At 42.0% G+C, this 16,434-nt stretch overlaps 1 protein-coding gene across 3 annotated transcripts in view; it reads left to right on the top strand.

The window, feature by feature from the left end:
- Positions 1-16,434, top strand: part of LOC141107673 (cytochrome P450 2G1-like) — a 190,392-nt gene that overhangs the window by 145,544 nt on the left and 28,414 nt on the right. For 2 of the 3 annotated variants that reach the window (XM_073598577.1, XM_073598576.1), the window contains exon 2: positions 13,165-13,324. The exons of the other annotated variant lie outside the window; for it this stretch is intronic. In XM_073598577.1, the coding sequence (XP_073454678.1) occupies positions 13,165-13,324 (160 nt within the window). The remainder of the gene's footprint in view (positions 1-13,164; positions 13,325-16,434) is intronic. 3 annotated transcript variants of the gene reach the window in all.

Raw genomic sequence — 16,434 nt, 5'->3', positions numbered from 1 at the left:
CCCTGATGAAGGCACGTGATCCCGGTGCCAAACACGCGTAGGGGAGGGGCCTGGACGGAGCTGTCAGCAGAGAGAGAGAGAGAGAGAGATTGTGGCATACACCGCACCGCACGCTATACCTTACGAACGGCCTGTTTCTGTCTATGCTTGTATGGGATGGTGCACCTACGCACCCACTACATGTGAGTACCCCTATGAGGGGGAGAGTTTCTGTTCACAATAAAAGATCCTTCATTATCTTGCAATATTGCGCTATGGAGTTTCCTTTTTTCTTGCATATAATATCATGACTGGGAGCATTGGAGGTCTACCAAGTTGATTCCTTTGAGCACAGGAGTTGCTCCAAAGCGTGTTTGACAGAGTTTAATTACTGTGTCACACACTGTAAGGTGAGCGCATATACTTTTGGGGGATCACGGAAAGACACTAAGGCATGCTTTATGGTACACTTTTGGAGGAACAAGATGGATGAGCTTCACTATTATGGACACTATTTTTGAGCACTTTATATTTATATTTCTTTGGATGTGCACCTTTGTACTATAAGGACTTTTATGAAAATTTCACTCCTGATTTGGCACTTATATTGTGGATTTTAGATTGCACTTCGCACTTTTAGTAATGTAAGGTTGAATCACCAAGAGATATTTCTGTTTTGGTATTGATCAGCTTAAGTGAAAATTTTTAATTTTATTTTTAATTTAAAAATTTTTTTTTAATTTTTTATTTTTTGTATTACTTTACCTACTTAATACTCACTGTAAACACTTGTTAGATATTTGAATTCTAGCGCAGACACATTTGTATTTCTTTAATATTAATCGCACGGTTATGGAACGTGATTAGTGTTTGCAGCTGTTTTTCACTTTGGATTCTTTTCACTTGGATTTTATTTCATTATTTGATTAGGCATTAACCCGTATGTGGCTCGCAAGGCTCATCTAGATTTTTTGTATCCCTTGTTAAAGGGGCTTCCAGATTCCAATAAGCCCCCCCGCCCACAGACCCCCACAACCACCGGGCAAGGGTTGTGGGGATTAGGCCCTTTTCCCCATCAACATGGGGACAAGGTGCTTTGGGGGGGACCCCAAAGCACCCTCCCATGTTGAGGGCATGTGGCCTGGTACGGTTCAGGAGGGGGGGCACTCACTCGTCCCCCCCTTTTCCTGCGGCCTGCCATGTTGCATGCTCGGATAAGGGTCTGGTGTGGAGTTTGGGAGGACCCCCACACCATTTTTTTTTAATTCTGGGCGGGGTTCCCCTTAACCTCCCTGGCGGTTTTCCCGAGTGTGGCTCGGGGTTAAAATTCAGGACCATTAGCGGTAACCCCGAGCCACACTCGGGATTACATCGCAGGATCCTGGTGCCTCCTTACTTACCTTGTCCCCGGGATCCTGCGATGTCACCCGCAGTGTCCGAGGGCTCCGTCCTCCTCCGAAGCCTCTCCTTGCCAGGCTCCATTCCCTGCGAGCGTCGCGACGCACGGGGGCAGAGCCTGGCGGCAAATTAAAAAAAAAGTAAAAATCATAACACATACAGTACTGTAATCTTACAGATTACAGTACTGTATGAAATGATTTCACATCCCTTTTGTCCCCAGTGCTTTGGCCCATGCCCTGCATGCAGTTTTACATGATATACACTGTTCTTTCTGATTGGAAACTGGAGATTGTCCATAGCAACCAAAAAGTGTCCCTTTACGTCAAAAGTGGCTTTAGACAAGCTAGAAAACAGCGATAGTAAATTAGAACACTTGCAGAATTGAGCGATAGTGAATTGTGGGGAAATTTATTTTATTACTATTTTTTTTTTTTTTAATTATTTATTTTTATTTATTATATTATAATTTATGTTTTTGTGTTTCAAACTTTATTATACCCAGGATATCTACTAGACTCTGGTTTGGACAGATTTAAGTGTGTTATTGTTAAGATTTACAGACCTACAATATAAAACGCCAAATTTCCATGCAAAATAATTGTACCGCTTTCAGCACCTAAAATCCAAAATAATCATACCGCCAGGGAGGTTAAAATCCATACCAGACCTGAAGGTAGTGAGTGTACAGCTTGTATACAGTGCAAATTTGCTGTCCCCTCAAAATAACTCAACACACAGCCATTAATGTCCAAACTGCTGCCAACAAAAAATGTCATCATGTTCCCATGTTGATGGGGACAAGGCCCTTGCCCAGTGTTTGTGGAGGTCTGCGGGCATGGAGCTTAACAAGGGGTCCCCCAGATCCCACCCCCCCCATGTGAATAGGTATTTCTATAGTTTTTGACAATTCCTTTTATAAAAAAAAGCGTCCATGATTGACAATAGATTTACATCGAGGGGCATTTTTTTTTTAATAAAGAAATTGTCTGTCTTTTGTCATTTTTACTTTTTTGACACTTTTTTGGTGAATGGGTGGGGGTACGATGTACCCCCACCCATTCACATGGGGAGGCGGGATCTGGGCCCCCCTTGTTAAAGGGGCTTCCAGATTCCAATAAGCCCCCCACCCGCAGACCCCCACAACCACCGGGCAAGGTGGTACACCCCTAAGTGAAACAGTCCAAATTGGGCCCAAAGTGTCAATATTTTGTGTGGCCACCATTATCTTCCAGCACTGCCTTAACCCTCTTGGGCATTGAATTCACCAGAGCTTCACAGGTTGCCACTGGAGTCCTCTTCCACTCCTCCATGATGACATTATGGAGCTGGTGGATGTTAGAGACCTTGCGCTCCTCCACCTTCCATTTGAGGATGCCCCACAGATGCTCAATAGGGTTTAGGACTGGAGACATGCTTGGCCAGTCCATCCCCTTTACCCTCAGCTTCTTTAGCAAGGCAGTGGTCGTCTTGGAGGTGTGTTTAGGGTCATTATCATGTTGGTATACTGCCCTACGGCCTAGTCTTCGAAGGGAGGGGATCAGGCTCTGCTTCAGTATGTCACAGTACATGTTGGCATTCATGGTTCCCTCAATGAACTGTAGCTCCCCAGTGCGGGCAGCACTCATGCAGCCCCAGACTATCACACTCCCACCAACATGCTTGACTGTAGGCAAGACACACTTGTCTTTGTACTCCTCACCTGGTTGCCGCCCCACACGCTTGACACCATCTGAACCAAATAAGTTTATCTTGGTCTCATCAGACCACAGGACATGGTTCCAGTAATCTATGTCCTTAGTCTGTTTGTCCTCAGCAAACTGTTTGAGGGCTTTCTTGTGCGTCATCCTTAGAAGAGGCTTCCTTCTGGGATGACAGCCATGCAGACCCATTTGATGCAGTGTGCGGCATATGGTCTGAGCACTGACAGGTTGACCCCCCACCCTTTCAACCTCTGCAGCAATGCTGGCAGCACTCATACGTCTATTTCCCAAAGACAACCTCTGGTTATGACACTGAGCACGTGCACTCAACCTCTTTGGTCAACCATGGCGAGGCCTGTTCTGAGTGGAACCTGTCCTGTTAAACCGCTGTATGGTCTTGGCCACTGTGCTGCAACTCAGTTTCAATGTCTTGGCAATCTTCTTATAGTCTAGGCCATCTTTATGTAGAGCAACATTTTTTTTTTCAGATTCTCAGAGAGTTCTTTGCCACGAGGTGCCATGTTGAACTTCCAGTGACCAGTATGAGAGAGTGAGAGCGATAACACCAAATTTAACACACCTGCCCCCTATTCACACCTGAGATCTTGTAACACTAATGAGTCACATGACATCGGAAAGGGAAAATGGCAAATTGGGCCCAATTTGGACATTTTCACTTAGGGGTGTACTCACTTTTGCTGCCAGCGGTTTAGACAATAATGACTGTGTGTTGAGTTATTTTGAGGGGACAGCACATTTACACTGTTATAAAAGCTGAACACTCACTACTTTACATTGTAGCAAAGTTTAATTTCTTCAGTGTTGTCACATAAAAAGATATAATAAAGTACTTACAAAAATGTAAGGGGTGTACTCACTTTTGTGAGATACTGTATATATTTGCTTTGGTGTAAGTGATGTTGTTGATGTCACACACTAATATAATGCATCTGCCATGCTGATCCAGTACTGATGAATTAACTTTAAAAGAGACAGTTTTTGACCGCAATTAAAGTCCCTCTTTAATAGTTTATGGGAACATTTGGGAGGTTTGCTAGCCAAGACATGGGTCTCTTGTACACAAATGACGTCTCCGTTGAGGTTTTTAGCCTCTTGCTACAAAGCTTTCCGCTTATATGGGCTGTTCAGCCCATGAGCATTTAGAGACATAATTTTAAGGACCATATGTGGAAATTGTTAATTGATGTGGATGACTGTGTGTGCATCTTTCAGAGGTATAATGCAAGAAAGTACCTGGTTGGAAGTTTGTTCTTCGCATCTTCCAGCAATGTGGACTAGAAATAGAAAAACATAAACTGAGAAGATCAGATATAAGAAATAAGAAACAAGTCATCTGAAGCAGAAACTACTGCCTTTTAGGGTGGGGGTATCAGCTCATCGGAGCCACAGGGTTCCCTTATATTTACCTTGAGAACCTACCAACTTTAAAGCAAAAGTTTTGCTGGTGAAGCTCTGTCTGACTGGCTCTGTAGGCAATAGGCCCCATTGCTTCGCTAGATTAATTCCGTCTTCCACCAAAAGTACCATGTAATTTTTGTGCTCCCATGTAACAAATAGTTTGGCTGGGAGGCCCCAGTGGTAGACGATATTGTGGTTGCGGTACAGCTTAGTAAGAGAGATTAGCTTACTGTGGGCTTGCATAGCGTGCTTGGATAAATCAGCATATAGTGAAATTAAAGAATACGGTTCAGGCAATGTGGGTTCTTGCCTTGCTTGCTGTATTAGTGCTTCTTTAACATGGTAGAAGTGTATTCTGGTGATTACATCTCGCGGTACATTGTCAGGTAAAAAGGGCAGCTTATGGAGTCTATGTACCCTGTCTACTGTAATTTGGCAATTCAGATAGGAGAGTTGAAATTAGTTGTTGGATATGGTTGGGCAGCTAAGTTGGAAGGATTGTTTCACCTATCCCCCAGGACTTTACATTGTTCCTCCTAGAATGATCTTCCAGGTCTACTAATTGTAATTTAATGGCCGTAAGTTAATCTTCTGCCTCATTATGAGCATCCACCAGCTCATTATGTGCCACCGCAAAGTCTCCCATCTTAGTCTCTACATGGTGCACTCTCTCTCCCATATCATCCATATAATGAATTGTCGGTCTGACAATACATATAACGGTTCATTGATAAAAATGGCATGGGGATTCCCCACTGGGGAACGCCAAACCAAAATTTAAAAAAAATGGCGTGGGGTCCCCCTAAATTCCATACCAGGCCTTTCAGGTCTGGTATGGATATTAAGGGGAACCCCGTGCCAAAATTTTTAAAAAAATGGCGTGGGGGTCCCCCTCAAAATCCAGACCCTTCAGGTCTGGTATGGATTTTAAGGGGAACCCCACGCCAAAATTAAAAAACAAATGGAGTGGGGTCCCCCAAAAATCCATACCAGACCCTTATCCAAGCACGCAACCTGGCAGGCTGCAGGAAAAGAGGGGGGACGAGAGAGCGCCCCTCCTCCTGAACCGTACCAGGCCACATCCCCTCAACATTAGGAGGGTGCTTTGAGGTAGCCTCCCAAAGCACCTTGTCCCCATGTTGATGGGGACAAGGGCCTCATCCCAACAACCCTTGGCCGGTGGTTGTGGGGGTCTGTGGACAGGGGGCTTATTGGAATCTGGAAGCCCCCTTTAACAAGGGGACCCCCAGATCCCGGCCCCCCCTGTGTGAATTGGTAATTGGTAATACCATGTCACGAAAAAAGTATCAAAAGGGTTAAAAAACACAAGAGACGGTTTTTGACAAGTCCTTTATTAATTTCTTCTTCCTTTGGCTTCTTCTTCCATCTTCTTTCTTTTGGTGTTCTTTCGGTGTTCTTCTTCTTCCTCCATCTTCTTCTTCATCTTCTTCTTTTCCATCTTCTTCTTCCTCCGCTCTTCTCATCCCGCATCATCCTCTGGCTTCTTCTCCGCTCCGTCTACACGATCAGCCTCAATGGGAGTCTTCAGTCATGTGACGCTTCGCTTCTTCTTAGATAACGGAGGGCGGGGCCACCTGGAGACCTCCTCTGAAGCACAGGGAATTCACGGGACTTCCCTGTGGCTTTCCCTGTGTTGTCAGAGGGGGCGGAGTCACACGGGTACGTAAACGGGTGACCCAGCCCCCTCTGGCAACACGGGGAAAGCCACAGGGAAGTCCTGTGAATTCCCTGTGCATCAGAGGAGGTCACCGGGTGGCCCCGCCCTCCGTTATATAAGAAGTGTCAGAAGAAGCGCAGCGTCACACGGCTGAAGACTCCCACTGAGGCGGATTGTGCAGACGGAGTGGAGAAGAAGCCTGGAGGAAGATGTGGGACGAGAAGAGCGGAGGAACACACCAAAAGAACACCAGAAGAAAGAAGATGGAAGAAGAGGCCGAAAGAAGAAGAAATTAATAAAGGACTTGTCAAATACTGTCTCTTGTGTTTTTTAACCTCTTTGACACTTTTTTTGTGAAATGGTAGGGGTACATTTGTACCCCATTACCAATTCACACGGGGGGGGCCGGGACCTGGGGGTCCCCTTGTTAAAACTGGGCAAGGGTTGTGGGGATGAGGCCCTTGTCCTCATCAACATGGGGACAAGGTGCTTTGGGGGGCTACCTCAAAGCACCCTCCCAATGTAGAGGGCATGTGGCCTGGTACGGTTCAGGAGGGGAGGGCGCTCTCTTGTCCCCCCTCTTTTCCTGCAGCCTGCCATTGCCAGGTTGCCTGCTCGGATAAGGGTCTGGTATGGATTTTGAGGGGGATCCCCACGCCATTTTTTTTTTTTTAATTTTGGTTCGGGGTTCCCCTGTGAGGAATCCCCATGCCGTTTTTATCAATGAACCTTTATGTGTATTGTCGGACCAACAATTCATTATAGCCGCGAGAAGTTTTAAATTACTTTTTTCGTTTGAAATGTAATTTTGCTGTCAGACTGTTCTAAACATGGGAAACATGCGCCCCTTTACAGGCATACTATAGACACCCCCCAGGTATGAAATTTAAAGGAATATTACACTTTTATTGTTCCACTTTAAGCATTATTAAAATCACTGCTCCTGAAAAAACTGCAGTTTTTAAAACTTTTTTTTGCATTGATCCATGTCCCCAGGGGCAGGACCCAGGTCCCCAAACACTTTTTATGACAATACCATGCATATAAGCCTTTAAAATTTGCACTTTTGATTTCTCCCATAGACTTTTAAAGGGTGTTCCGCGGCTTTCGAATTTGCCACAAACACCCCAAATTGTTTGCTGTTCGGCGAACATGAGTTTGACTCGAACTCGAAGCTCATCCCCAGTACTGATGAAGCACCCTGGTCCTAAAGAGGGCTGCTAATAAATCTAGTTGTGCTAGGTGGCAACTAGCCGGGCTTATTGGTAGGTTGATCCACTGTTTCCTATCCTAAGTCTGAGTTTGGGGTAGTCTCTCCCTTCTGTCAATAGGTGGCACTGTTGCTTTTGGCATTAGAGTGATGGATTACCATAAATTCAGGTAATTGGTAACTAGGTTGTCTCAGCCAATCAGCAGGAGTTTCTTTAACCGCTGTGTATGCTGGGATAGGCTATTTATTTGGAAGGAGTCAGGTGATCAGGGTTCTTCCTGTCCGAGGCTGCGGCCTGGGTGGGTGTGTGTTGAGAAGCTCCTGGTTGCTAGGCCTGAAGCCTGAGGCCTATCCAGGAGGCATGCTGACTTCTAGGTCCACTTAAGGCCTATTCATCAGTTCAGGTTTCCACAAAGGAGGAGCAGCCAAGGTTAAGCCCGAAGCCTGGGGTGGAACCGCATGTGTCAGAGGCTCAGCCTGAAGGGAGCCTGATCATTGTCAGAGGTAAAGGAGAAGCAGTTGCCACAAAGGGACGACCGCTCCTGTTGCCGGAGGCAAGTTTGGAAGGGATGAAGTTCTGAAGAAGTATCAGAGCAGATGCTTCACTAGCCAGGGACAGTGAAGCAATGGGCAATAGAATGGGCTTCAGTGGAGACTCATCCAGGAAGTCAGCGGGTAGCTGTGAGTAAAGCTTGAAGAAGTATGGCTGGTAGCTGTAAGTAAATCTTGAAGATAAAGTACAGCGGTTAGTTGTGGGTGAAGCTCTGGAATCCAGCAGGTGGCTGAGAGTCCAAGAAGTCTAGTGAAAGACAGCGAGCTGAGCTTAAAGATCTAGTAGGACACTGTGAGAGAGTTTGTTGCCATAGGAGACAGAGGTTGCTATAAGATACAGATTGCTGCATTCAGCTTAAAGGCCCTCATTCTGTATTGCTGTCTGCCCAGTTCTATTTTTGTCTGCGGAGTTTGCTTGAATTGCCATTGCATTTGCCTAAGGGTGTCCTGTGTCCTAAAGCCTCTCTCCCCAATGTTCCTATTAAGAGAAATAAAACACTTTTTGGTAATTTTTACAAAAGTGACTGGTGCCCAATCTTTTCACCTTGCACCACACCCACTGTGCCTAGTAACCTGCACCCTGAGGAGGAATGTCAGTTCTCCCTGGCTCTGGGGGTCACCACCATTGCTGTAGCATATTGGATCATGCTTTGCTGGGTTTCTTCACCTTCCTCTGGATCAACTGCGGGTGAAGGATTGTGTATATCGGATTGTATGATTTATTTACTTATTTATTTTTTTGGTTGAACTAGGTGGACTTGTGTTTTTTTTTAAACCTGACTAACTATGTATATGCATATTATACAGTATCTGGTCACAATAATCCCCTTTTCAGCCCGGGTGTGTTAGCGAGCACGGTGCTATTTACAGGGTAATAGAGAGAATAGCGACACCTTTTGGGGGTAAGCGCTACATGTCCATAACCATCTGGGTCTTGTGGTAATTTATACAATCAGATAAAGGAAAACAGACAAGAACACCAGACTGGTTAACTATTATTAAGCTTTTGTTGGAAACCAATAAGGAGTCATTGAACGATACAAAAATGCAAAGACTAATTAATTATTAAATTATTGTAAACAGATATGTCAGACAATGACAACATATGATCATGTACAGTATCTAAATACCTTACATATAAAACATAAGAAGCATTAACATAAAAAAATATTTCACATGCCTTGTACTGTTTTCCTACTTCTAATGCCGCGTACACACGGTCGGACTTTTCGTCTACAAAAGTCCAACGGACGCCGACGGACTAAAGCTGGCTGGTAATCCGATCGTGTGTGGGCTTCTCCGGACTTTCAGCAGACTTTTTCAGTCTCAAATCCGACGGACTTTAGATTTGAAACATGCTTCAAATCTTTACGTCGTAACTACGACGGACCCCGAAATCCGCTCGTCTGTGTGCTAGTCCGACGGACAAAAACCCATGCTAGGGCAGCTATTGGCTACTGGCTATGAACTTCCTTATTTTAGTCCGGTGTACGTCATCACGTACGAATCCGTCGGACTTTTGTGTGGTCGTGTGTAGGCAAGTCCGTTCGTTAGAAAGTCTGCTGCAAGTCCGCCGAAAGTCCGCCGGAAGTCCGCCGGAAGTCTGTCGGACAGGCTGTCGGACTTTTGTAGACGAAAAGTCCGACCGTGTGTACGCGGCATAAAAGTAATAAGAAACCTAAAGCTTTTAGAATTGATCATTAAGTTGTTTTGGTTAATAATTATTTATTTATTTTAGGTGGATTTTTATTAAGTAAGGGTAATAAGTACCTTGTGACCCTTATTATTATTATATCGTTTATTTTAGTCATACCTTCCACAGTCTGCATTATTTCTTTTTCTTTGGCTTCTACAACCCCTGGCAAAAAGTATGGAATCACCACTCTTGGAAAATGTTCATTCAATTGTTTAATTGTGTAGAAAAAACTAATCACAGACTTGCCTCAAAACTGTTTTCATTTAACATTCCAACATTCTGGCTTTAAGAAGCACTTAAAAAACGAAAATACTGTAGTCAATTGCATTTCTTCATCAATCCGGCTCCAACTTCCTCTTATTGCAGTTGCCAGATCAGCTTTGCAGATTGGAGCTTTGTCTTGGACCATTTTCTTTCATTTCCACTATAGATTTTCAATGGGATTGATGTCCGGACTATTTGCAGGCCATGCCATTGACATGTATTTCTTGAAGGAAAGTTTTCACGGCTTTTGTCCTATGGCAAGATGTATTATCATCCTGAAAAATGTCATCCTTTCAATTGATGGAATAAGGAAAGTGTCCAAAATCTCAATATAAAGTTGTGCAGTTATTGAAGATTTAATGACTGTCATCTGCCCCGTACCTTTACCTGACATGCAACCCCATATCATCAATAATTGTGGAAATTTACATGTTTTCTTTAGGCAGTCGTCTTCATACATTTCATTAAAATGGCACCAAACAAAAGTTCCAGCATCATCACCCTGATCAATGAAGATTCGTAATTCATCACTGAATATCACTTCCATCCAGTCATCCACAGTCCATGATTGCTTTTCTTTAGCCCACTGTAACCTTGTTTTTTTCTGTTTAGGTGTTAATGATGGTTTTCGTTTGGCTTTTCTGTATGTAAATCCCATTTCCTTTAGGCGGTGTCTTACAGTTCGGTCACAGACAAACAACAAACATGTCATACTTACCTCCACTGTGCAGTTCGTTTTGCACAGAGTTGCCCTGAACATCGTCTTCTGGGGTCCCTCGGTGGTTTCTCACTTCTCCCCCTGCATCAGATAACCCCCTAGGAGAAGAGCTCTTCTGGGGGGTCACCTTGCGGGCGCGCTCCCGAGTCCAGCATTAGACACAGAATGCTGGACTCAGCCCCGCCCCCCCGGCACCCGCGTCATTGGATTTGATTAACAATAGTGGAAGCCAATGGCTGCGCTGCTATAAATCTATCCAATCAAGAGCCGAGAACCCTGGGCAGAGGAAGAGCGCGTCTCCAGATGGGAATTTCTAGCGCTCTGGTAAGTAAAACTGGGGGCAGGGGGGCCGGTCACTGCCAGGTGTTTTTTCACCTTAATGCATAGGATGCATTAAGGTGAAAAAACACTTACCTTTACAACCCCTTTAAGTTTTCTATCTTGATGCTTTGATGTCCTACTTGGTCTACCAGTACGCTTCCCTTTAACAAACTTCCCATTTGATTTATACTTGGTCCAGATTTTAGACACAGCTGACTGGGGACAACCAACATCTTTTTCAACATTCTGTGATGATTTACCTTCTTGAAGAAGTTTTAGGCCTCATGCACACTGGACGTTAAAATAACTTTATAAAATGCCAGTAATTTTGCAGTGAGTCTTTCCACGTTTTTTTTTTAACGTTTTTGCAAATAGCACTTTTTAGCATTTATTAGCGCTTTTTTTTTTTTTTCAAAGGATCAAAAACTGTAAAAACACTGGTGAGCGGCGTTTTTGAGCGATTATTTACGTTTATCACCGTTTTTTGACGTTAGAGCATTTTTACAGCTGAAAAACTCCTCTCAGAACCCACTAGTTTTGGGCTTTTTTACAGCCAAAAATGCTAATTAGCAGATTTTTGTTTTAGAAACTGCACAGTACATGGTGATTCCATAATATTTTCCTCAGAATTGAGTGATTCTATTATTTTTTTTCCTCTGCTTGATCTGCAAAAACAGTTGCAATTGACTACAGTTTTCTTTCTTTTTTTTCTTTTTTTAAGTGTTTCTTAAAGCCAGAAGCATGAAATGTTATGAAATTATTATTATGAAATGGTATGAAAATAGTTTTAAGGCATGTCTGCTTTTTTATCTACACAATTAAACAATTGAATGAACATTTTCCAAGAGTGGTGATTCCATACTTTTTGCCAGGGGTTGTAGCTGTTATTATTTTTGTTTTGTTTTATTTCATTGTATACGCTATCCTTGTGCTATTAAATTTGTTGATGCCGCCATTCTAGGTATTGCTGGGGGACTCTTGTGTGCTGACCTGGCATGTGTCCTTTTGTGTTCTCCAATGGTTTGGAGGGGGAAGCTGGGCATATTCCTTGTGATGGCATCCCTTACTTGGTTTGGGGCTGGTGGATGGGATGTGCTTGTGATATCACACATTGGGGCAAGAAGCAATGTATAAATGTTGCACATTCTGTGTTGTATTCCTATGTGATACTTATAATTGTCCATTCTTTTGAATTATAGATTCTGATATTATGTACTCATGAGAAAACAGCTTGAAGTGGTCTTGAAAAGTGTTGAGGCAGAATTATTGATTACCCTCCCCTGTCCATTCTCCCCTTTTCTTGAACCTTGAAGTCAAAGGTTATTGGTTGGTCCTCTTAAAGGGTTGGGATAGTAGATTGGCTACCTACCTGGATGCAAAGAGGTTCCCACCCCCCAAAGGCCCTATTTCCTCTGACACAGCTTTATTAGCTAGGCTTACCTTGCCAGCATTCAAAACGTCTAAGATTCTTACTCTCAAATGTATCTAAACCCTAACAACAAACTCCTCTTATTTTGTGTTTTTTGTACTGCTGAGTACCATGGAAAACATTTTATTTTTTCTGTTTGACAAGTTCAAAAAATATCCGATCTTGCCAGAAATTTTATGAGCTGTGCTCTGTCTGTGCTGACTGTTGGTTAAATAGAACCACAACCCTCTATATTATGTTATGTTATTATAATAGGAGAATGGTGGGGTTATGTAGTCCAGTTTTATTTCTGTTGTCCTGATACAGAAGGATGTTTGAGAGTTGTCATTCTAGGATTGTAAGTGCGTTACTGACAGAAACACCTAATCAATATAAAACAAATGCAGCCACTTTGTCTAAAGACCAGTAAATATAATATTTTTGTTTTTAGGCTTAGATATGCTTTAATTCGATCTCTGTCCTGAACTGTTAGTTGGGCCTTTCAGTTATGTTACTTTGGGTGTCCACAGTTAATGTTTGACTAGCACTGGTTAGTTATTGCCAACTATAATTTGTACTTTTGTTTGCCATCATTGTTGGTCAAATACAGTTTGATATCAATAAAACTATGGCCTTACCCTTCCAACCACAATTGTTCAGTTTTTTATTGGGTTGTGATGGGCAAGGTATATTGGTTGGTACCTTCACGTTTTTATGCTGATGATCATTCCAGTCTCCATGTTTTTAAATTTTAGTCGGTAAAAACTGTTTTTTTTTTCTTGAGTAATGTATGCCAAATTCCTCATATTCTATTTCAGTTTGCAGAGAAATATGGATCGGTATATACTGTTTATTTTGGCCATAATCCTATTGTTGTCCTAAGCGGTTATGAAACTGTAAAAGAGGCATTACTGGACCGCGGAGAGGAATTCAGTGGGCGTGGAAGGTCTCCAGCTTTTGATTTTTTCGAAGGGCATGGTAAGTTTATTTCAACATAACATGACTTTGATGATAATTAAAGTGGAACTGGTTGTAGTGTTATAGATATATATATTTTTTAACACATTTCTGACTGGGGATGAGCAATATTGATTAAGTTTCTGCAGGGTTTCACCTATACGAGAAATGCATTGGAGCCAATAGGGAAAGTAACATAATGGTGGTTTACTATATTTCTCAAGATTTTTTCAGAGCAAGGGATATGTTACCAGCACACCAGAAACTATATAATAGGTTCCAAAGCTTTATTGAATGATCACATCATAGCAAAGGATGTTTCGGAGCCATGGAGGACCGCTGTTTTAGGCATGTGGGGAGGTCCTGTATGGCTCTGAAACATTGCTTTCCTTTGCGGTGATGTGATCGTTCAATAACGAGTTGGAACCTTTAATGGAGTTTCCTGGGGTGCTGGTGACAATTCCCTTGTTCTGAGTTATTCCAGTCTCCAGCCGGTGGTCGCTGCAGCATCCACCAATTTCTTTTCAGCCACTTTCAAGATTGTGTGCATTGGGAATGTCGCTGTCAACATTTTTTCAGTCACAGCACTCTTTAAAAGTATGCAAAATCCGAAGGCACCCCAGCCTAAAATGAACAAAATTTAAAGTTATCAATGGAAAACCTGAGCCTGGGACAATGCATTATTACTAAAAGTAATAGAAAAAACAATGTTTTTAAAATTAAACTTTCTTTTTGCTAATTGGACTACCTATTTCCCTTTAATGTCTAAATAACAAAATGTCTTTATTGTTATGTGTGTACTCATTTAAAAGTTATTTTTTCACCACTGATAATGATTACATTGAATTGGAAAAAAAAAAAAAAAAAAAAAAAAACCTTAATTAACATTTGTGTTCTTTCCCAATGTTTGGGTGTATTTTGTTATCTGAGGTTTCTTAGATAATAGAAAAAAAATGTAGGGAAAATATCAGTGTTTGCACCATCCGCATGCTTGCATTACTTTAAAATTTTCAGGTTGCTATTTTTACTGTTTATTGCCCATTGACTTTTAGTCTATGGATAGAGAGAGATTTTCTTTATTAGATTATGAATAAGAACACCTTTTGAGGACACTGATGACTAATGCTGAGAACTCTAGACAAATACATATACAGCAGGTAAAATAAGTATTGAACACGTTTGGGGCGTCTTGAAGCTGTCAATACCAACAAAGGTCCCCCGCCCCCTTCTCTACTCATTGGCTCACTGACTTTTATTGACAGCAGTGGGAGCCAATGACGCTCTGCTGCTGTCTCAGCCAATGAGGAGGGAGAGCTCCGAGCAGCCGAGTCTCTCCTACAGCATTGCTGGATAGAGATGGGCTCAGGCAAGTATTGGGGGGCTGCTGTAAACAAAAGATTTTTTTTTATCCTAATGCATAGAACGCATCAAGATAAACCTTTTGCCTGTAGAAGCACTTTAAATAAATTTTAATTACCGCGTTCAATACTTTTTTTCCCTTTGTCATTCCATTTTTTTACACATAACTTAATTTCTGAACGTATTTGTTTTGGTTTCTTTGTATGCATGGATTGCATGGGTTGTTACTGACATGGTGAAAATTTCATAATTTAATAATAGCACCTTTAAAAATACGGGTGCACCTCATATAATTAGAATATCAACAAAAAGTTAATTATTTCAGTAAATTAACTCAAAAGGTGAAACCCATATATTTTATATACTGTAGATGCATTACTCAGAGTGCTATATTTCAAGTATTTCTTTCTTTTAAATTTGATTATGGCTTAGGGCTAGTGAAAACTCAAAATTCAGTATCTCAGAAATTTTGAATATTACATAAGACCAATGAAAAAAAGGATTTTTAATACAGAAATGTTGGCTTACTGAAAAACATGCCCATGTATATTATGCACTCAATACTTGGTCGGGGCTCCTTTTGCATGAGTTACTGCATGAACATGGCGTGGCATGGAGGTGATCAGCCTGTGGCATTGCTGAGATGTTATGGAAGCCCAGGTTGCTTTGATAGCAGCCTTCAGCTCGTCTGCATTGTTGGATTTGGTGTCTCTCATCTTCCTCTTCACAATACTCAGCTTCTCTATGGGGTTTAGGACATGCGAGTTTGCTGGCCAATAAAACGCAGTGATACCATGATCATTAAACCAGGTATTGGTACTTGTGGCAGTGTGGGCAGGTGCCAAGTCCTGCTGGAAAATGAAATCAGTCCAAAGTGTGTGTCTTTTCTACCAGAAAATTCTAGAGCACCTTATGCTTCCCTCTGATGACCAGCTTTTAGGAAATGCTGATTTCATTTTCCAGTAGGCACCTGCTCACACTGCCAAAAGTAGAAATACCCGGTTTAATGATCATGGTATCACTGTGCTTGATTGATCAACAAACTTGCCTGATCTAAACCCCATAGAGCAGTGATGGCGAACCTTAGCACCCCAGATGTTTTGGAACTACATTTCCTATGATGCTTAACTACACTACAGAATGCATGAACATCATGGGGGATGTAGTTCCCAAACATCTGGGGTGCCAAGGTTTGCCATCACTGCCATAGAGATTATGCGGGGTATTGTAAAACGGAAGATGAATGACATTGAACCCAACAAGGCAGAAGAGTTGAAGGCTGATATCAAAGCAACCTGGACTTCCATAACACCTCAACAGTGCCACAGGCTGATCGCCTCAATGCCACTCCACAATGATGCAGTAATTCATGCAAAAGGATCCCCGACTAAGTATTGAGTGCATACTCTACTGTACATGAACATAGCTTACTAAAAGGGTAACATTTCTGTATTAAAAATTCTTTTTTTATTGGTCTTATGAAATATTCAAATTTTCTGAGATACTGAATTTTGGGTTATCATTAGCTGTAAGTCACAACCATCAAAATTAAAGAAGGAAATGCTTGCAATATATCACTCCCTGTGTAACGCATCTATATAAAATATGAGTTTCACTTTTTGAATTGAATAACTGAAATAAATTAGCTTTTTGATGATATTCAAACTTTATAAGATGTACCTGTATATTTACCTAGAAAAATGATGACGTATTCAATACTTATTTTACCCGCTGTACATAATTAAATGCATTTTTTAAAATGCTAGTAATGT

The sequence above is a fragment of the Aquarana catesbeiana genome, linkage group LG09 (assembly GCF_042186555.1).
Source record: "Aquarana catesbeiana isolate 2022-GZ linkage group LG09, ASM4218655v1, whole genome shotgun sequence".
NCBI classification, from domain to species: domain Eukaryota; kingdom Metazoa; phylum Chordata; class Amphibia; order Anura; family Ranidae; genus Aquarana; species Aquarana catesbeiana.
Note: the sequence above shows the minus strand (reverse complement) of the source record. Positions and strands in the feature narration are given on the sequence as shown.